At 41.5% G+C, this 21,722-nt stretch overlaps 1 protein-coding gene across 4 annotated transcripts in view; it reads left to right on the top strand.

Moving 5' to 3' along the window:
* trim2a (tripartite motif containing 2a) overlaps window positions 1–21,722 on the top strand; it is a 45,070-nt gene that overhangs the window by 14,799 nt on the left and 8,549 nt on the right. For 3 of the 4 annotated variants that reach the window (XM_049571945.1, XM_049571943.1, XM_049571946.1), the window contains exons 2-5: window positions 13,735–13,913; window positions 15,982–16,219; window positions 17,928–18,079; window positions 18,196–18,376. In XM_049571945.1, coding sequence (XP_049427902.1) covers window positions 13,780–13,913; window positions 15,982–16,219; window positions 17,928–18,079; window positions 18,196–18,376 — 705 coding nt within the window. In that variant the 5' untranslated portion in view covers window positions 13,735–13,779. Of the gene's footprint in view, window positions 1–9,616; window positions 10,016–13,734; window positions 13,914–15,981; window positions 16,220–17,927; window positions 18,080–18,195; window positions 18,377–21,722 lie in introns of those variants that run through there. The other variant, XM_049571944.1, reaches the window with a different exon arrangement.

Below are 21,722 nucleotides of genomic sequence, written 5' to 3' on the forward strand. Positions count from 1 at the left end.
GCAGAATTTGACAAAGTCTGTTGGATTAGAATCGCTGATTAAAGCTGCCAGAACAAAACCCTTAAATTGGCACTCACAAAATATTTATGAATTAATACGTTATTTTTAAAGTTAAACATTTCCTTGACCAGTAAACTTTAATCTGTGGTTTGTTGTGACTTTTCAAAGGCGGGAGGACGGTTGATGTTCAGGCTGAAGGCGTGCTCTGCCGTTGTAATCTCTCATCATCCTGTCCCCAGTGGATGCTTTAGATTAGCATGAGAGTGTTCTTATAATACAGGGGTGGGGCTTATGTCACACAGTCCAGTATTAAAGGCATGCAAAGCCCCTGAAACTGAAAGCTGCTGTATACATAGTCTCGCCACCAGACAATCAGAGATCTCCGCCTTCTGATAGTCTGTGGACACTCCTTTCTAAAGTGTGTTTAACACACCGGCGAAAACGGCCGGCAACAAAGCAATGTCTCTTGCATTTTTGAAAAGGACACGCCTTCTCAGAAACGTGCGCTCCTCCTTTTCTCGTCAGCAAGGAAACAAATACACAGAGAGCTTGAAAATGGATGCAGAGAGATTTAACTCCGTTTTATCAAACGTGTGCTCATCCGTGAAGAAAATATTGTTTTCCAGCGGATGTCCTAGTTACAACATTATTGAGCTAACTGGAGTAGTTTCATGTCGTATCCGACAATGGGAGGCTTTTAACAGATGATGTCCTGATGTTAGCTTTGCTGTCAGCTGGCAGCTGCAGCCACTGATGATTTCTAGACAAGAAGATTATGCTTGTTTCTTTTAGTTGGCGAGAATGTGTCGCCGCAAACGCGACAAACATCCACTAACTTTGACGGAGTTTTCTGCGAGTGCGGCTGAGCCATTTTGTACTGCTACACGTGTTTCTAGTTTGACTATGTTTACAAGCACAAGAGTTCAGCGAGCCACTGAAGGACCGCCCTGCAGATTTACTATTGGTTCTGCAACGTAGGGAGTTTTTTTTAAACTCTGAAATTGTATCCGCCCATCTAAACACAAAATCATCAGTCTTTAGTTAAGCAAAGCGTCTAAAGACTGACTTGTGAGTGCGGTGTGACTTTAATTATTTTGCGGTTAGTTCCTTGGGTCTACTGTACTCCAGATGCTGTAATTACTTTTGGTTTCAAAACTGTTGCAGCGTTGATGAAATGGTGTGATTACCAGGGTCACCATGGACGTAAGCCTTATCGACAGACCATCTGGCTTTAGGCACTGAGAGGATTTAGAATACAATAAATGCTGAAAACAAACAAACAAACTGTATTGGTTATAATCATGATACAATGTGTTTTATAGTCTGTAGAGTAAACACAATCAGTGTAGCATTCAGATCATGTTGTTCTCTCCTGATGAGTGATGATTGTAGGTGTAATGGACATGTGGGAGCTGTTGAGATGAAAGAGTAATCTTAGTCTTATCTTGTGTCCCCAGAATGGAGGATGGTTGGCAGCTATACGGTGAAATGACACCTACTTATTCGTTCAGAGTGGAGCATTTTTCTCTGAAGCATATAAAATGTGACAGTTACATGAGAAGATTGGTAGCACTCTTGACGGATTAAATTTGGTACAATCATGGTTCCCGACGATGAACTCTAATGACTTTGCTGATCCCCTAACTTTCCCTCCAGCACCATCCTGAGGTTCATCTTTGTAGTCAAGAGTGAAATGTTTACAAAACTATATAACAGATTGCCATAAAAGTTGATACACATACTTAGGTTCCCTTCATGATATTTTCCAATAATTTTGGTGATCAGTTTTCCCCAGCACCACCATCAGGTCATCACACATCCTCCACACCACCCTGTCTCGCTTGGAAAAGAAAGGGAGCTCTGTAATATTGCCCTTTATTGACTACAGTTCAGCGTTTAATGCTGTAGTTCCCTCTAGGCTGGTCACAAAGGTCAAGGAGCCGAGATCAAACCCCTCACTGTGCATGTGGATCCTTGACTTCCTGACAGGCATACCACAGGTGATGAGGACTGGCAGACACTCTGCTTCCACCCTCATCCTTAAAACCGGAGCACCCCAGGGCTGCGTTTTTAGTACCCTGTAAATATGACTGTGTAACCACTTCCGACTTAAATACCATTATCAAGTTTGCTGATGACACAGTGTTGGTGGGCCTGATCGCAGATAACAATGAATAGGTGTACCTGAGAGAAATCGAGGATCTGACCCACTGGTGTCATACTGATAGTGTCAGGATGATAGTGGATTTTGGGAAGAAGCAGCAAAGCAACTGGGTGGACAACATTGTATACCTTGGCCCCATCACTGAGGGCCTGACCTGGGTGCTGCATACTGACTCAGTGGTAAGAATGGCAAGAGAGAGACTGTTTCACCTTGGATGCCTGTGGTAATTCTGGGCATATCCTCAAACACTGAGGAATTTATACTCCTGCACTGTCAAATGCGACCGGATCATCACAGCCTGGTACAGAAATGGCACCGAACATGACTGCAAGGCCTCACAAAGAGTGGTTCGTTTAGTTGTACATACTGTGCCCTACCAGGCAATACAAAAACAAGGCCAGAAAAATGATTAAAGATCTCAACCAAGGTCAGCAAGAAGGTCCCGGTTACATTACGCTGGCACCGAGAGGCTCAGGATGAGCTTCTACCCTCAGGTCTCAAGAAACCAAAATGAAGACCCTGCTGCTTAGCTATGCTGTTGACATGAGAGCAGTATGGATTCATTTAACCTAATAAGGATATTTACTAAAAAGCCAAACTGTCCCTTAAAGTGTGTCTTTGTACGTATTTGTACGAGGCAGATAAAATGACAACGATAGTAGCATAGTAGTAGTAGCTGTAGTAGTAAGACTTTTACGATAAGTTAACTCATCAAATAGCTACACAAAAGAGAACAAAATATGATTTACTCTGGAAAGGTGTGCAGAACAAAAGTACATTTAAAACAATTAAACACTCACAATAATAAAATCTGACTTCAAATTGCTGATTTAAAAGTGGCTGCATGAAGAGAGCGGCAATAAACTGTCCTGTGACTCTCAACATGGTGTAAGCAGTGAACCTGTGTGTGACTGGACTCTTGGACTTCTAACCTGACAAGCTAATAAGTCTCGCATCATAAAACATTATAAAACATTCAGTGATGTGCAGGTAAACAAAGTGGTCTCCATCAGCACTGCCACACAGAAACAGCTCGTTCCCTGACTGAACACGTAACAGATCCACCTGTTAGTCTTCACTCTGTTTGTTGTTTACAGTCTGAAAGCAGTGGTTGTGTCCAGCAGTGTCATTATTGTGCAGGGTGACATGGCATTATGTGTGTACAGAGAGAAACAGCTGAGGTCAGAGCTCTGGAAAGAGCTGCGGGATGGACACCAGAGGGAGACCCAGAGTAACATACAAGCCACTGCAGCCTCTGTGTAAACCAAAACCCTAAACTATAGATAAAAGAAGTGTTTAAAAACTGTTTCCTCTTCATACTGGTGAGTGGAAATGAGCTGGTTTTAAAATCAAAGCTTGCTCTGGAGCAGTTAAAGGTTACCATCGGTTGAAGTTGTGTTGTCTTTGCAGGAGGAAGGATTAGTTGTGAGAACCGTTGTTGTTTTTTCTATCACAGCGACTAAGTCAGCTGGAAATGCTGTTTTTGCTTTACAGTCTTTGAAGTGTCTTAATGCATCGGGGGTGATGATGTGGGTGTGAACAGGGAAGCAACAAAAACAGGTTAAGTGATGTGTTTACTGTGTGTTAATGTGTTTGTGCCCTGAGCTATTAGTGTCTTTACTTTATGTTGCTTTCATACAGGCCTTCCAATGATGTAATGGTTCTGTTGGGTCTGTAAGAGTACAACACTTAAAGCCCTGACCTTTAATTTTTTGCCAAGCTCAGAATGGCTTTTCCTTCCTTATTGGAATGTCCCAACAACTATTAGATGGACTTTTATTATATTATGTATGAACATTCATATTCATGGTACCCAGGGGATGAATCCTGATGACTTTAGTGACCCCCTGACTTCTTCTTTAGCGCCAACAGGAGATTGATTTTGGAGAACATTTTGAGTGAAATGTTTCTGCACCCACCGGATGGATTGTCACGTTCCCGTCAGGATAAATTGAAAGAACTTTGGTCCGTTGATTCATCAAGTGGCATCATCATCAGGTCAAAGTTACATTCGTACTTGGTTAATGACAAAATACTCAAAACTACCATTTCCATCAGGTAGGCTAATTAGCATGCTAACATGCTAACTACGAATGTGACAATGGTAAACTATCTCTGCTTTTGGAATTGGATACTTTTTATGCCTCTACACTGGCAATATCTGCGGGAGGCATTATATTTTTCAGGTTGTCTGTTTGCCCCTCCTTTCGTCCATCCATCTCATTCTCGTGAATGCAATGTCTCAAGAAAACCTCAAGGAAATTTCTTCAAATTTGGCACAAACGTCCACTTGGACTGAAAAATAAACTGATTAGATTTTGGTGGTCAAAAGTCAAGGTCACTGTGACCTCACAAAACGTGTTTTTGGCCATAACTCAAAAATCCCTATCCTAATTATGATAAAACTTCACACAAAAGTCTACTAGGATAAAATGATAAAGTGAGTGACATTTTATATCCAAAAGGTCAAAGGTCAGCTTCACTGATATCATCATGTTCTGTAAAAAAAGTTTCCTGCCCATTATTCAACATCATAACTCAGGAACAGAAGGGGAGACATTAGGTCAGATACTGAATTGGTGACACTCATCTTGGGTGTCCATCTTGAAACTGTGCTGATTGTATAGATCTTCTGTGCTGCTGGGGGGAAGATGTGTGTGAAGAGTCCATGTTTGCACAGAGATGGATGTAAACTGTAAGAAAGTTGACTGGTGTGTGGAGGCATACAACCGCAGGGTGGTAATTCTAGTTTTTCTTGCTATCAGTATGTACAGCTGCTCCCCTTACAAAGTACACACTGTTGCATGGAGGATGTATAAAACAGGGACATGCTACATCATCACATTATGCTTTAAACTTTGCTTATTGTTATCACTTAACGTTACCTTGTAGATACAAAACAGCATTAGTTGTGCTTGCCAGAGACAGAGGTCCGTTATTACTTTGCAGTGTATGTAGTGTCAGCTTTTAAGTTATAACTACAGTTTCTAACATGGGTATTATATTCATAACAGTATAATTAATTATGCATTTCTCTGTCATTAAGGTTTTCATTTTTATGTTCTTTTGTTGTTTTTAGTCATCTTTATGATTATTTAGTGGCTTCTGTCAGCTGACAACGAGATGTCAATTGTAATCTTTTTGTGCCTTAGTCAGTGTAAGGTATCTTCTGCTGTGCATCCGACATACTGCATTTGACATACTATGTATTGGGGCATAATCTTTTTCTAGCATACTAAATAGTATGGTAGTGTGGATATTGGAACCCACAGGTTATACCTGCGGTGTTTGAAATTGCTGTCACGTTAGCAAGCTGGATTTACCCTTAAGCTCAAAGTAGCACTTTGCCTTAGCACAACCTCACAGAGACATGCATGGCTGAGGACTCTGTGTTGTTGTATGTTAAATTTAAATGTTACAGGATAACATTTAAAGACTGCAAAACTATTTTGGAAGCTTTTATAATAAATTTCTATAGTTTAAATGATATATAGCTAAAGACTCTTAGTGACTCTTAGTGTTGGTTAAGTTAAGCACATTTATATAAGTGAGGAGTTTAACTGGCAGGCAGAAAAAGAAGTAGCATCTCTCTTAGCAGTCATTAAATCAAAGTGCCTTTCAGTCATCGCAGGTTCCAGTCCTGTGTTCTGATTTCTACAGTGGTTGACTCTTTACTTTACATTCAGGTTGTACACTGTGCCTATAACAAATCAGAAACAAAGTGATGATGATGTGTGTCTATCATAAGAGCTGGTGGTTGTGAGGATGTGAGTGTATGAACAGAGTTTGCATTATCCAAATTGAGAGCAGCCTCTGTAACCACTGATCAAAGGTAGAGCTGTGGAACATCCTGTGGGTTGTGTTTTTTTGTTTATAAGGGTGCTTCAAAGCCTAAGGCTAGTAATATTCTATATTTTTCTGATTGATGGTAAGTCCAATGAAGAGACCGAAACGAACAAACAAAGTGATAATCTGTCTCTCTATGCTTATGGCCTCATCCTTTAGAGTAATGAATCCAATTTAATTGTGCATCTGCATATCAATGCTACACACACATAATGACTGTTTGGCCATTACATTTTCTTCTTTCCTCCGGAGTTGCATTAGTTTCTCTTGTTCTGTGTCTCACTCCTCTGACTGACTCACTGCGTTTGGCAGAGGTTGAGATGAGATCACTGGAAAAGCCCTCAAGCTGCCAGGCATGAAATGTGTGAAACAGCTTTGTCAAGATCAACTGAGGTTAGTTTTTAAATGCAGAAGTATAAATGCTACAGAAGAATTTAAGGACTCCCCATGCTTTTTGTTGCACTGTTATTTGCTTGTAGATGGAGAACAGCAATTTCAGGCAAATCAAGCAACAAATTACAAAACATAAGAGGTCATTTTAGTCAGGCTACATTTGTTCTCCAACTAGTGAAGCCATTCATGTCTTAAATAGACTCCCATTCCTCCAATCAAGGGTAAACAAGTAGAGTATTTAATGCCCTTACATGAAAATACATGATGCAGACAATGCAGACAATAAGGCTGATGATTGTGTTGGATTGCTGTTTTGTTTCACTTCATACATTCATTCTGACATAGTGTTCATGTTAAATAACTTCTTGTGGGGAGGGAGGGTTATTTTGTTTTGCCTTAACTAGTCATGGCACATTACATCCTCATCCTTGTTGCCAAAAAAAAAGTTCTGTAAAATATTTTGGATTAATTTTGAGAATTGCGTAGGACAAAAATACAGTATTAGATTAATGTTATACCAAACTTCTGGGGCTCTAACTTTAACAAAATTCAATATATGGCAAGTATGACAAGCCAAAGTTGCAATTTGTCGCCTGTAAGGCATGCCAAATTAGCATTGTGGACTCATTATATTATGCAAGCTGTGCAGGATCAAGTGGCAACCTTTGGGGCTGAAAAATTAAAGGATAACTTTGGTATTTTTCAACCCGGGCCCTATTTCCCCATGTGTATGTGTACATATGATTCATAGGTACAACTTGTTCTAAAACTGGCTCAGTATTGAGGGAGGCAGATGCAGCCGGGAGCCACGAAACGAGCTAAAATGGTAACGGGGGCAAATGCGTCCCGTATAAGTTTGCGCATTAAAAGTGCTTTTTTCGCCACTGACTGGTTCAGATCGCCAGTGCTATCTCTGTAAATACCATAGTAAACGTGTCCCTTACCCTTCACTTGCTCTGGGCTGTGACGTTATCTTGCGAGAGCTTTGCTTGTTGCTGGAAGAAAACAGAGGAACCATGCAGAGTGCCGCTCCGAGTGGCGCTGGTTGTCCCGGAGTACAGTTGAGAGTTTTACTGCATCGATTGAAAACAATGATTCGTGTTTGTGCTTATCATAATTGCAAGAACAGGATGTCGCGCAACACCCCGTACAGCTTTCATAGGCTGCCTTTGTCAGATGGTGAGATGCTGAAGTTGTGTCTAGTTGTGCTACAAATGGATGCTAACACTCCAGTCCACACACTGCGCCTTGCAGACCATCGGGTCTGCAGCGCTCACTACTCCTAAGATGACTACTGCCAGCCGAAGAAGAGAAGACATCCAATCCCGAAACCACGAGTCGGAGCAAACACAGTGGAGCAAAGCTCTCGTGAGATGACGTCACACACAGCCCAGAGGTAAGGGAAACTCTTAGTATGCTATTTACAGAGATAGCACTGGCGATCTGAACCAGTCAGTGGCGAAAAAAAGCACTTTTAATGCGCAAACTTATACGGGACGTATTTGCCCCCGTTACCATTTTAGCTCGTTTCGCGCCTCCCAGCTGCATCCGCCTCCCTCAATACTGAACCAATTTTAGAACGAGTTGTACCTATGAATCATACGCACACATACACGTGGGGAAATAGGGCCCAGGTTGAAAAATACCAAAGTTATCCTTTAAGCCAAACAGAAGTGCCCAAAACTGCAGTTCCTCTAATGGCCACTTGAGGCTGGCTCCAGAAGTGAGTCAATACCCATAGAGCCCTCATGTTAAAATGCCCAACTTTACAGTAGAAATAAACATGTTTACAGCTGGGCATAAAAAAAATAGATTTTGGTCTCTATAGCTAACGTCCCCCATCATGATAACTGTACAAGACTTGAATTTTTATATAACTCATCTGTTTACATTTCATCAAGTCTCAAAGTTACACATACTTAAGGGCATGGCTGGTTTGAGTGAGAGGCTGTCTGTGAGGTGTCACCACAAACTATAAGTCAGATCCATCTCCACAACTCCACCCTGTCCTCCAAATATATTCACTTCTGATTCCAAAAACCAAGATGGCGATGGCCAAAATGCCAAACTTAATGCTTCAAAACAAGAGTCCACCAACCAACTGGTGACATCACAGTGGCTACGTCCATTATTTTATACAGTGTATGTGCAGGATGATAATATTTCCATTCTTAATCCTGACCTTCTAAGATTTACTAAAATTGTTTGACTGTTTCTCTAATCAGTGTAAGCAGCTGTGAATGAGCACAACACTCGGCCAGTCTGGAACCAAACAATTAACAGCCAGAACAGATTTTCATGTATATCCAATTGTGCAAACAGAGTCGTTTTAAAGCAGTCATTTTGTTGACTAAATATACACACACATCTCTTTTTCTCTCACTGTGGCAGCTCCATCACATACACACATGCGTATAGTACAAAGTGTGCTGGCAGGATGCAAAATATGAAGTATTGTGCAGCATCAGAAGGTCAGTGTTTCACTGTCTGAAGGTTAAAGCTTTTGTTTTATGGTTTAGGTGATCTGCTCTTGTGAATGTAGAAAGCTTTGTAGAGAGTTCAGCTTATCACACACAGTAGTTCAGTAATTGAGATCCATGTGTCTGATGTCACGTGTACCCTCAGAGACCTTCATCTTTACGCTTTCATCTCCTCTCAAAAAAAAAGAAAGGAAATGACTTTAACCTTGTTGTTATGTCAAGAGAATATGGAGGAATAACAGCATACTATATTGTTAATGATATGCCCACTCATGCTACGTCATACTTCACAGTGACGTGAACTGTGTGTGTGTGTGTGTGTGTTTGGGGGCATATGAAGACATGTGCACATGCACGTTACAAGAGTGCCTCTGGTTTTGGCAGATTGAAGCACTCGGCTCACATCTTCACTTTCTATAATACTTTCATTCCTTTATACTTAATGATTCTCTTCCATCTTTCATATTTTGCCTTTGACTTTTCCTTTCTCACCTCTTTTTGCTCTGTCTCTGCATGTACAGTGAGTCAGCATCATGCACACACCCCCGCACACACACAAACAAGCACATGCACGTGCACTCAGAAAGCTCCCTTTAGCTTTAAGTCTATTGGTGGAGGGGACCCATAACTGCTGTCCCTTTTTTTCTATTTGTTAGATCACCATCCGTCAGCCAGTAGTCTCTCACATACTCCTGATGCTGCACACGCTCGCTGCACTGCAGTGAGCCAGCATTTACTTCAGACAGAGAGAGAGGAAGGGAGATGAATGGATGAGACAGACTGAGCCAAGAAGTGATGGGAGGAGAGGAAGTGGTGAGGGGAGAGTAAAGGAGGGAGGCGGGGGGGTGTAAATCTGAAACACAATCTGGCTAAATCGCCCCTCCTCAACTTCGCTCACATGTGTGTGCACACACACACACACTCATAAACACACGGAGGAGCTGTGTCGCTCACACACATCCTGTCGTCTCCTGTTTGCTGCTACCTGGACTGGAGCATCATCTCATGTCAGAGCTGACATGACGGCAGCTTTAGAGGGATGTTAGTGGCTGTTTCACTCACATGGAGCCAGTGTTTCGGTGTGTGTGCTGGAGTGGATGACGCCTGTTGATCCGCCTATAGATGCAGCACTGTAAGTCTTTCTACTAATAAGACAAATATTTGGAGTAGCTGGTGTGTTTGAGTTCACATTGTTGCATGATTATCTCCTGGAGTCACTACATGCAAACAAGGTAAAATTCCTCCGTTTCATGTGTGCTCTCCGCTGCGTATTAGATGACAGCTCAATCCAGCAGGAATTATTCCGCTTAGCTGGTGCGGATCTGATTATGTAAGAGTGGAGCGTTGTGAGGCTGCTGCGACCTTGTGCACTGTCAGCACAGGGCTGCTTCTGTTGTGGCTGTGTGCAGGATTTAGGAATTTCACTTTTATAATCAGTGCCATATTTGATGCTCTGTTAATCTGCTTAATCTGGCCTGGGGAGCCGGTAAATTATTAACGTACAGCCTAAGACCTGAGCTTTTGTGTTTGTGCATGTCTGTGCTGTCATACAGCTCATATATTGTCATTCAGACCTTTTCTTTTATACATGGAGACAATTTTATGAATGTGGTTGTAGCTTCTGTGCTGCTGAAATGTCACACTAGATTGTGAACATCTTGTCGAGGTTTTGTTAAAGTCACTTGCAAGACCAGCTCTGTGAGGCTGACCTGAGCTGCTCAACACATCACTATCTGGCATCTGACAGCAAACACATTACGTACCAGCCGTGTAACATATTGGAAACGTCGGTAATAACCCGCTGACAGCATGACAGCATCATTATAACAGTAATTTTATCCACCGCTCTCCATTTTCAGGCTCACCAAATCACCACATGTGCAGTTCCAGCCTCTCATATCTGTTTTCAGAGAGGGGGGAAAGACAGGAGGAGGCTTGTATAAGAGAGAGAGATTAAGAGGAACTGGAAGAGAGGAGAGGAGAAGGAGAGCATGCACCGTAGAAAGAAGCACTGTCCCCGAGGGTTTCCTCTCAGCAGCAGAGGTGGCCTGTTTCTGTGCCTGTCTTGAATGTGAAGAGACAATAAAAGCACTGACACACTTTCCGTGTCCAAGTTAGCTGCCAGATAACGTTACTGAAGAGTCAGACGTTCAAATAAAGGCTGCAGAAAAAAGATGCTCCAGATAAAACTGAATAGGAACTTCTCCACAGTTAGGAAGAATCAGTGTAAATACGCTGCAGGCTGGTTTTAAACTATTTATTTTTGTAGGTTCAGTGTTCTCTTCCTGTCTTGCTGATGAGTGCTGAACACAGAGTGCCTTGCTTTCACCTTATAATCAAATATTTATCACTCAAAGTGCCTTTTATGACAAACAGGCAGCCGCAGCTCTGACTGAAGCTTTGCTCTGACTTTCTGCTGCTGCACTGGTTCCCGACATGAAGATCGAGAGCCACAAGATGAATTCAGCTTTATTTGTTTTCTCAGACTTTCATCTGATCATGTAGAATAGTTTATGTCTTTAGGCCTCTTACAATGAGAGCACACTGGCTGAGACTTTTACTCCCCTAATACCAACCTCAACTCAGGTTATCTGCTGATATTGAGTACTGATCCAATGCCAGTGCTCTTGTTCCTGGATCTAAAATGTGTGTATACCTTATGATTCAAGCAGCCGGTCATGACAGGATGGATGTGTGTGACAGCTGAAGCTCTTAATTATATAATGACATTTACAAGGAAACTGTGTTTAATGTGGATCAATCACATCAAGCAGATACCTGACCCTCTTAACCTCTTAGGTCAGGACAGGTGACGATACTTCTCTGGTTGATCATACCAGTGAATCCCTACTAAAAAGGGTTCTCAAAAAGGGTCAAGGGTTCTCAGTGCAAACATGAACTGGCATGACTCTGAGGTTTTTGGTGCCCCTCGGGGTCTGGTGTCCTTTGCCTGATTGGAAATCCGCCCTGAGTATGGTTGAATTGCACGCAACTCCTGGAGATAGGAAATGAGTTGGATGTTTTACAGGAACTGGATACCAGACAACTGCATATATGCACTAGTGTTTCTCCTCCCAAGCCCACAGACTTTACGTTGGGATGATGTAAGGCAAATGAAAATCACTTTTCTTGGCTCTGGGAAAGTTTTACAAATATGAAGCCTCCATGGATTAAATATTCATAATAGGAAGTGTAATGATTGTCATGCATTTGGCATTTGGAGGGGTCTCGTCAACAGTTTTACAGACATCTCATTTGAAAATGCTTTTTGGGCTGCAGGGCCTTTTTTAATTTTTGATCATAAGTAGATCACATTTGGGGCCATGGTTTTACTGCATTCTCTGTCAAAAGAGCTCCATCTCTGGTGCCAAAGTTTTATTCTTAATTTCCAAGGCAAGATGGACAAAAAGGGATAGTTCAGATCCTTTGAAGTCAGGTTGTATGAATTACCTATCCATAGTAAGTGTATAGATGTCAATCAACACACCAGCTTGGAGAAGCAGACAGAAGTAGCGACATGGAAGCTAAACAGTGTACTGCTGGGGATGGGGAGCAGCAACAAAATGCATTTTAACCACTTAAAAAAAAAGTTGCCACCTCAGAAAATCTGTGTGTATGTGTATGATATATTGGGAATATTTTCACCGCTCTGCAGACAGTCCATTCTGACAAGGAAGCCATTAACGACTGCAGTTCCTTATTCATGCTCTTGTTGAAGCCACCAGACTCCATTGACAAAAATAGTAATTTTAGTCTATTGAACATGGGAGCTGCTGGTCCACTGCTGCCTCACCCAGTTAGTTTGTTTGTGTTATTGTGTGACTTTGGTGAATCTGAACCAACTCTTTTAAATGCCAAAGTCCAAGCAATAACACAGACAAACTAATTAATTGAGGCAGCGGTGGACCAGCAGCTCCTGTGTACAGCAATGTTAAATCACAGCTTTTCTCAATGGAGTCTGGCTTTATAGAGAGCAATGAAACATCTTCAATTCCCCGTTGGTCATTGCTGTCTGATGGCAAGGTGAAAAGGTGAAAATAGTCTGGATATAATGTACGCTTAAAACTGAAATTGATTTTTTTTTTTAGATAGCTAAGATATATTTTGTTGCTGATCCTGTCCATAGCCGTATATTGCTTAGCTCACTGGCATCTACTGTATGTAATACTCTTACTAAGGATAAGTAACGCATAATACAACCCCACTTAAAAAGATCTGAACTATCCTTTTAAAGTTTAATGGAAATTTGAACATCTACATTTCAATAACAATCAGGCAGACTCCATCTACTGAGGAAGATTGTCCCAACAACAGATCGTGCAGTGCGATTAAGTCAAGAAATTATTCTTTATATCTTTTTTTAGAGCTCTAAAACTTTATTCCACAATACTGTGAATGTTCAGATTCTCAGTTAGTTTGGCATTTTTGTGAACACTTGTTGTTGAAGCCATGACCTCTGTTTGACCTCTCAGATGTAGTTACTGTTCCCGGGCTGTTTGTCCCTCTGACTTGGTGATAAGAGTAAAAATAATTTTATGTAAATAAGTTTATTCCTCTGAGCAAAAGGAAAACCATCTTGTAGTTTGTTTTGTCTTGGTGACCTGCTGATTAAAGGGATGTCCCTAATTTTAATATATCTGTATTTATGAGTTTGAATTAAAGCCTGAAGCCAAAGATGCTGGTTGGTGTGTCTGTTTGTGCATTTCCTTTCTCAGCGAGGGGTTCGAAAGACGAAGGCATTCTGCTTTAAACTCTGATTTTTACAACCCGCAGATTTCCACTCGCCTCCACGGGTCATCACTGCAACGTTTGATCACATGTGGTGTCTTTTTGCTTTGTTTCTCCCTGCAGGGTGCAGGGTAAGAGGAAGAGGGACTCCTATGTCAGAGTTTTAGGATGGCCAGTGAAGGCTCCACTATTCCCAGCCCCGTCGTCCGCCAGATTGACAAGCAGTTCTTGATCTGCAGCATATGTCTGGACCGCTACGAAAACCCTAAAGTATTGCCCTGCCTACACACCTTCTGTGAGAGGTGAGTGGAGTCACCATGATGTTTCTGTCTTATGTTTTAATCCTGTGAACTTTGTATACTGGACAGAGATGTGTGTGTGCGTGTGTGTGCGTGTGTGTGTGTGTGTTGAAGTTTAAATGTGCAAACGAAGAGTGAACAAAAGTGTATTTGTCCTGAATTTAAATGCATAGTTTGCATGTTTTCAGCACGAAAGTGATGCTGTGGCAGAAAGTGGGAGATGCAGTAATAATATTTTCTCAGTAGTGCAGCGCTTTGTAAATGTGAGTATTGTTTCACATGAGATGCGTCTCTGCTGTTGACTTGGGTGTGTTGGTGCCATCCTCTGTGACAACCAGCCTTTGTTTCTGACACAAGAGACAAACTGTGGATGGTGCCTGTCTGTCCCTTTTTACTCTGGTTGCTTTCGCAGAGTCATTAGGATGTCAGATTAAACAACACATCAACTTCTCTCCTGTTATATCTGTTTCACTAATAAATGTCTGTGGCATAATGCAAGTGAACTTATCGAAGTGGTAGCAGGAAAATAGTTGAATACTGTTCATGTAGATTCTTTGGATCTGAACAGATCACATTATGCATTGTGTATCATTTATGTATCTTGGGCTTTGATCTTTTTTATTTTGTAACTTGAGCTGCAATGCTGGAGGGTGACAGCAGGGGCGCTAGATAAAAAGCGCAGGATCCGCTCAGGTGATCAAGGAGTGCGCTTGGTGCGGTCTGCTTGGACTTTTGGACGGCGGCTGCCTGAAGTTGTCGGAATTGCATCTCTTTCATTCTCACCCACAACGCAGGCCACCAGTGACAGTCCAGTAATAAGCTGTGAAAATGACATGTATGCACATCCCCTTTATTCCGAGGTCTCACGCCATCTACTGAGCCTTTGAGGAAGTGCAGACCAGATTTTACTTCGCATGTGCAATCCCCCCATGTTTGACCCTGTGTCTTAGCCTTCTCTTGAATAGCCTTGCTCGGGGATCGCTCACCCCCTTCACTTCCGGCAGTGCCCCCAGTGTTACACTCCTACCTGCAACTCGAACCAAACGGCGGTAAAAATGTTGCCGCTAATGCCCTTTTTTTCCTGTCGTGAGGAGTGGAAGGTGTGCTGGTGGATGCACAATACTTGTAAGATGTGCTGCTGTTCATGTTTTTCACGTTGGCGAGACAGCGTTTTGGGTGGAGTGGTTGCCATGGATGCGGAGCTTGCTGTTCCTGTAGGTACACATTTCCTGGGGACGCCTGCATGTCTCTCGTCCCCGCCCCCTCCATTGTGATTGGCTAAAGCGCAGCATCATTCAACCTCCAAGAGGCCACTAAGGCCTACGTATTAGACCTTTAAGTAAAAGCTGAAATACCACAATGTATAAATACTCTGTTACAAGCAAAAGATCAACAGTTAAGTACAAGTACAAAAGTAGTGGCATCATAATATGCCTCAAAGTACCAAAAGTAAAAGTATTCCTTATTGCTTAATCAAATCAAATAAATATAGTGCAATAAAAAATACAGTATTTGCTCCCAAACTGTGGTGGAGTAGTATTCAAAAGTAGCTGAAAATGAAAGGACTCAAGTAAAGTACAAGTACCTCAAAACTGTACTGAAGTGCAGTACTCATGTAAATGTACTCAGCTGCTTGAAATACTTTCACCACTAGATGGCATCAAAGTCATTTTTACCAGAGTTCATTCACTTTTCAGGTCAAATAACTGATAATAAAAAGGTGCATTGTAGTGTTTGTTGAACGTGTTTCCATCTAAGGGTGGTTGAATAAAATGATAAAAAAGCAGTGTTGCCATTCTGACCAGGTCACTCTTGAGGAAATAAGGGACTTCCTCATCCACAAAAAGATCAGTAAACACAGATAAAACTTGCTGTAGCAACTTATAACTTTGAATCTATTGTAGTCTAAATCAGTCCTCAGTTTGTACAGTATACAGTTGAATCATTTCTCTGTCTTATGTCTCCTCAATGCAGCACATGCACACTGTACACCACCCACGCCTCTCTCCAGACTGTTTCTCTCACAGGATGCTCCCACTCCTTAACGTCCCCTCCTGGTCTCCTCCTCCAGGTGCCTGCAGAATTACATCCCTGCCCACAGCCTCACACTGTCGTGCCCCGTGTGCCGCCAGACCTCGATCCTGCCGGAGAAGGGTGTGGCGGCATTGCAGAATAACTTCTTCATCACCAACCTGATGGACGTGCTGCAGCGGGCGCCTGACAGCTGCAGCCAGGAGGCCGCCGCTCTCAACAACATCACCACCGTGGCTACAGGCCAGCTGCTCTCCTGCCCCAACCATGGAGGCAACGTAAGAGTCATACACACTGTGTGTTTCTGTCGTTTCATTTGACCTCCTCTCTCTCACACACACAAAAGTTAGTTATACCTAATGAAGTTCAGATCTATAAACCAAAACATCTGAACACCCAGCTGTTGTTTGTGTAGTGCACAGGTTTATAGGCTTTTTGAGGTTTCTAGCAGGACACAGATTGTTCTTCATTATCTATGACAGGACGTTTAAACATGCTAGCACAGCATTTTGTAATAAATAACTATTGTCTGAGAAAACTGTTGAACACTGGAAAATGGACAGCTTTGATATCAAGTTCATTGGTGACATCTTTTCGGTTTTGATTTCTGATATTAGATTATAGCTGTCTGTGAAAAAACCCCCAAAACAACGATGTAAATATAAAAAAATTAACACAATTAAGAGTGTACATCTAGCTAGGGGTTCTGTGAGGCTGGGCTTTGAAGCCAATTTTATTTAGTGGCCAAACGTGGAATTACAACTTTCAGGTCCATCACATGATGCCATTACGCCCAAAAAGACTTTTTCCCATAGACTTACATTGTGAAAGAGACCTCTGTTAATCTGTAGACACATTTTTTTGCGCATCACAACCCAGCCCCAAAAAATTCTACTATCAGAATTTCCATAAAGTCCAGTTACATTTCAAAAGTCTAGAAGAGCCGCATGATCTAATCATTCAAGCTAGCTGTAAGTCCTAAGGAACAGTGCTGGGCTTTGAAGCCAATTTTACTTAGTGGCCAAATGTGGAATTACAACTTTCAGGTCCTTCACATGATGCCATTGAGCCTAAAAAGACTTTTTCACATAGACTTACTATGAAAGAGACGTCTGTAAATATGTAGATATACTTCTTTGCGCATCCTAACTACTACAAAATGACTTATTTTAGTATCAGGATTTGATCCATGTAGTCCGATAACATTTCAAAAGTCTAGAAATGTCATACAGCTAAATCATTTTATCCGCATTCGAGCTAGTGGAGCGCTAAACTGAAAGTTAGCTGCTTGGCAGCTGTCTCTAATGCACTTGCTCTATGGGCTCCATGATACGGAAGAACCGAATAATTTCATTTTTTGGCAGTCAAGCTTTTCTGGCATCATGTGCCGCTGAGCAACCGGAACATAGGCACAGTGGTGCTTTAAACTAAATGCTAACAGCACACTAACATGCTTACAATGACAATGCTAACATGCAAATGTTTAGCAGGTCTAGTGTTTGTTTACCATGTTCACCATTTGAGATTAGCATGTTAGCATGCATATATCTGCTAATAATTAAAACAAAATAAAAACTGAAAAAAACACTAAAAGCAAATTACAGCTGAGCCAAATGGGAACTTCATCAGTTTTGTATGGATTTGGTTAAAGACCAAAGTATTGGACACAAAATTTGACCTGACGATGGCGCTACAAGAAAGGGTCACCAGTGTTTTTAGAATTCATCTCATGGGGAACCAAAAATGTCAACCTGCTGGTGGCGCCAGAAGAAAAGTCAGGTAATCATCAAAGTCACTGGGCTTCATCCTCTGGGAAAAAATGAGTGTCTGTTCAACAATTCATGGTTCAATCCAGATATTTTAGTCTGGATCAAAGTGATAGAGCGACCAAAGCTGCCGTCAGCCACGCTGCAAATGTGGCTAAAACATGTTGTTCTAAGCCTCAACCCTATATTTAAGTCTAATGTACTTTTTCCTGTTGCTTAGGTCATGGAGTTTTACTGTCCTCCGTGTGAGACTGCCATGTGTCAGGAGTGCACCAGTGGCGAACATGGAGAACACCCGACTGTGCCTCTCAAAGACGTAGTGGAACAACACAAGGCCTCGTTACAGGACCAGCTGGACTCTGTCAAGAAGAGGTACAACATTGTCTAGAAGAAATGCTGTCCTCATTTATGTACGTGCTGTGTCATATGACTGCTGACTCATTGTCTGAAAAATGTCCTCATTTCTCCGGTCCCTCTGCCGCTCCCAGGTTGCCAGAGATCGACTCAGCCCTGCAGACACTGTCAGAGATCCTGCAGCAGCTGACCAGTCAAAAGAGCTCCATTGAGGACGACATCCACACAACCTTTGATGAGCTGCAGAAGACTCTGAATGTCCGCAAGAGCGTTTTACTGATGGAGCTGGAAGTCAACTATGGCCTCAAGCAGAAGGTAAATAAATATGTTCTGACAGATAGTGATCAGCTGACACATGCAGAGTGTAGCTTCAGTGTTTTACTGGGATGTTTGCTTCAGACTTTGGTCACAATAATGATGAGTGTTGTTTAAGTTTTGAGGCATTACGTTTTTGGGTTGTCCGTCCATCCTATTCGAGTGAATGCGATATCTCAAGAACGCCTTGAGGTAATTTCTTCACATTTGGCACAAACATCCACTTGGAGTCAAAGATGAACTGCTTAAAATTTGATGGTCAAAGGTCAAGGTCACTGTGACCTTCGTCTATTTCATTTCGTAGAAGCGATATCTGAAGAAGACCTTAAGGGAATTTTCTCAAATTTGGCACAAACATCCCCTTGGAGTCAAGGATGAACTGATTAGAATTTGGTGGTTAAAGGTCAAAGGTCAAGGTCACTTTGACCTTCATCCGTCTCTGTTCGTAAACACGTATACTCTCAAGAAGACCTTGAAGGAATTTTCTCAAATTTGGCACAAACATCCACGTAGACTCAAGAAAGAACTGATTCAAATTGGTGTGGTTGAGGGTCAAAAGTCAAGGTCACTATGACCTCACAAAACATGTTTTGGCCATAACTCAGGCATTCTTCCTCTAATTATGACAAAATTTCACACAAATGTCTAAAAGCGTAGCACCACTTTGTTGTTCGGTAGCGTTCTCCAGTCCCGCTGGTTTGTGGGTAATAAGCAGGCAACAATTTCCCTTTTTTTTTTTAACTTAACCTGGGTCTGTTACAGTAACACCTGTCCCGCTCAAAACAATGTCAGATAGGAACTGTAGTTACCCTCACTTGAGGCTAAGGAGACATAAAGTAGTAACTTAAAGGTACACATGAAAATATATAAACAAAATAATAGTTGAAATGTCATGAATGATAAAGGAATAATTTATGTATGTAGTAATACAAATTAAATCTGTAAGTCAAAAATAAAAATGTGAAATTATTCCTGCTTAAATATTTATGTTTCCACAGCATTCTATGACACATAAATTAGAATGGCGACTTAAGTAAATAAAATAACCGAAACATAATGTGTGCAGTAACTGCAGTTACAATAGGATAGAATTATGAAGTGATGACATTTTATATCCAAAAGGTCAAACATCAGCTTCACTGTGACCTCATGATGTTCTGCAAAAACACATTTTGGCCATTAAGGAACATAAGGGAAGATATTTGGTCAGATACTAAAATGGTGACACTAATCTTGAAACTGCTGATTATAAAGATCTTTTGTGCTGCTTGGTTGAAGAGGTAGGTGAAGCATCCATGTTTTTAGTGACATGGATGTAAACTGTAATAGAAATTTGATAGGCATACAACAGTGAGGCGGGAAATGAAGCACCTTGTAGTCTTTGGAAACCTCTTAAATTGGCTGTATTAACTGGAAGCTATGATTTCTTCTTATGAAGAGTTTTTGGGGTGTATAACATAAGGAAATAATACGGAAAGCAACAATTAAAATGACCATTGTCCAAATTATAATCTTATTTTTGGACAGCATTTATCACAGACTACTCCTCAGGCTGTTGTTGCTTATGTGTGTCAGGGGCTCAGCTGGTCTGGCAGGTGATTAACAGGCAGAAAGAGGGGGAACGGGTGAGGCTGTTGCACCACCCAAATCCAGACAGCCAATCAGCCAATCTGGCTGAGAGCCTTCTGCCGCCCCCTCAGGGAGCTTCATCACATGGGCTGCTAATGATTTACAATTCACTGGCTGGTGCGCAGTCCAAACACTGGAGCCCAGGGGAAAGTCAGATATGTGACTTTGAGCTGTGTAGCTGCTGGTAGCTAGATGGAGCCACTGTACTGTGCTGTATGTAGACTAAGGGTGTGTCATGTGCAGAGAGGGAACACCATACAGCTCTGCTCCTCAAGCTGTTAACACTTTATTCTCTTACTATGAAGCTTTATTCTTACAGTGTGTAAGGACAGTACGTCAGTTTTCAGAGCTTCAGAGAGTAAATGAGTATAAAGAGAAAGAGATAGTAGACGGTGTTTGGATGAAAGATTTGACTCCAGTCTGAGATAAATGGCTTCATGGCCTCTTATGTTGGAGAAGAAGAGGAGTGTGATTGTCAGATGCGGGTGAGTCTGTCTTGGTGCTTTTAATGAGTGTGTGGTGATGTCACAGTAATAAAGAGGAGCAGTGAGGATCTGCTTAAGGTGCATTAGCAACAAATGACTTGTTTTATTGCTCCTCAAGGTATAGAATACTGAGAGATATAATGATCTAAATGTGACTTGCTAGTTTGTTATAAGCTAAAATGGTAACACTTTCTTATGTTACAAAACATAGCCTTAAGTAATTCATGACTCATGATGGTTTAAAGGTCCAGTGTTTAGAATTTAAGGGGAAATATTGTAAGAAATTGAATATAATATTCATAACTATGTTTTCATTAGTTTATATCCACCTGAAAATAGAAATAGTTGTGTTTTTGCTAACTTAAAATGAGCTGTTCATATCTACATACGGAGCAGGTCCTCTTCCATGGAGTCCGCCATGTTGTTTCTACTGTAGCCAAGAAAGGACAAACCAAACATGGGCTCCAAATTTTCATGTTTTTTCCTCTGCCACCATAGCTCTCCTACATGCTTGGCACAAGGAAGAAGTTTCAGTTGGCTAGGTGTCCCTAAATCTTACACACTAGAAATTTAGAAATTAAGGCATCATTATTTTTTTATTCGCAATTGAACTCATTAAATCCTGCTACTTCCAACTAAGAAATATCACCAAAATCAAATCAGCTGTGTCCTTTTCTGACTTAGAAAAGCTTACTCATGCTTTTGTTTTCTCACGTCTCAACTACTGCAATGCATTGTTTACGTGCCTCAGTAAATCTTCAGTAGCTTGGCTTCAACTAATACAAAATGCTGCAGCTCGTGTTTTAACTGGGACAAATCGTAGGTCACATATCACCCCAATTCTCGCCTCCCTCCACTGGTTGCCTGTTAACTTCGGAATTTATTTTAAGATTATTTAAATAACTTTTAGCTTAACATAGTCATATATCTGAGCTTCTGACTACCTACGCTCCAAGTCGTGACCTGAGATCCTCAAGTTTACCCTCACTAGTCGTCCTTAGATCAAGGCTGGTAACTAGAGGTGACTGGGCTTTTGCCATCAAGGCCCCGGGGCTCTGGAATTCTCTGCCTGAGGAGATCAGGTTGGCTACTACATTACCTGTTTTTAAATAGTTGCTTAAAACATATTTTTATAGAAAAGCTTTCCCTTTTAATGCCTGACTTGTAACTTTTGTTTTTTATTTACTTTGTATTGTTTTGTTGTCTTATTTTCATGCACTTTGTGAAGCACT

The sequence above is a fragment of the Epinephelus fuscoguttatus genome, linkage group LG3 (genome assembly GCF_011397635.1).
Source record: "Epinephelus fuscoguttatus linkage group LG3, E.fuscoguttatus.final_Chr_v1".
NCBI classification, from domain to species: Eukaryota; Metazoa; Chordata; class Actinopteri; order Perciformes; family Serranidae; genus Epinephelus; species Epinephelus fuscoguttatus.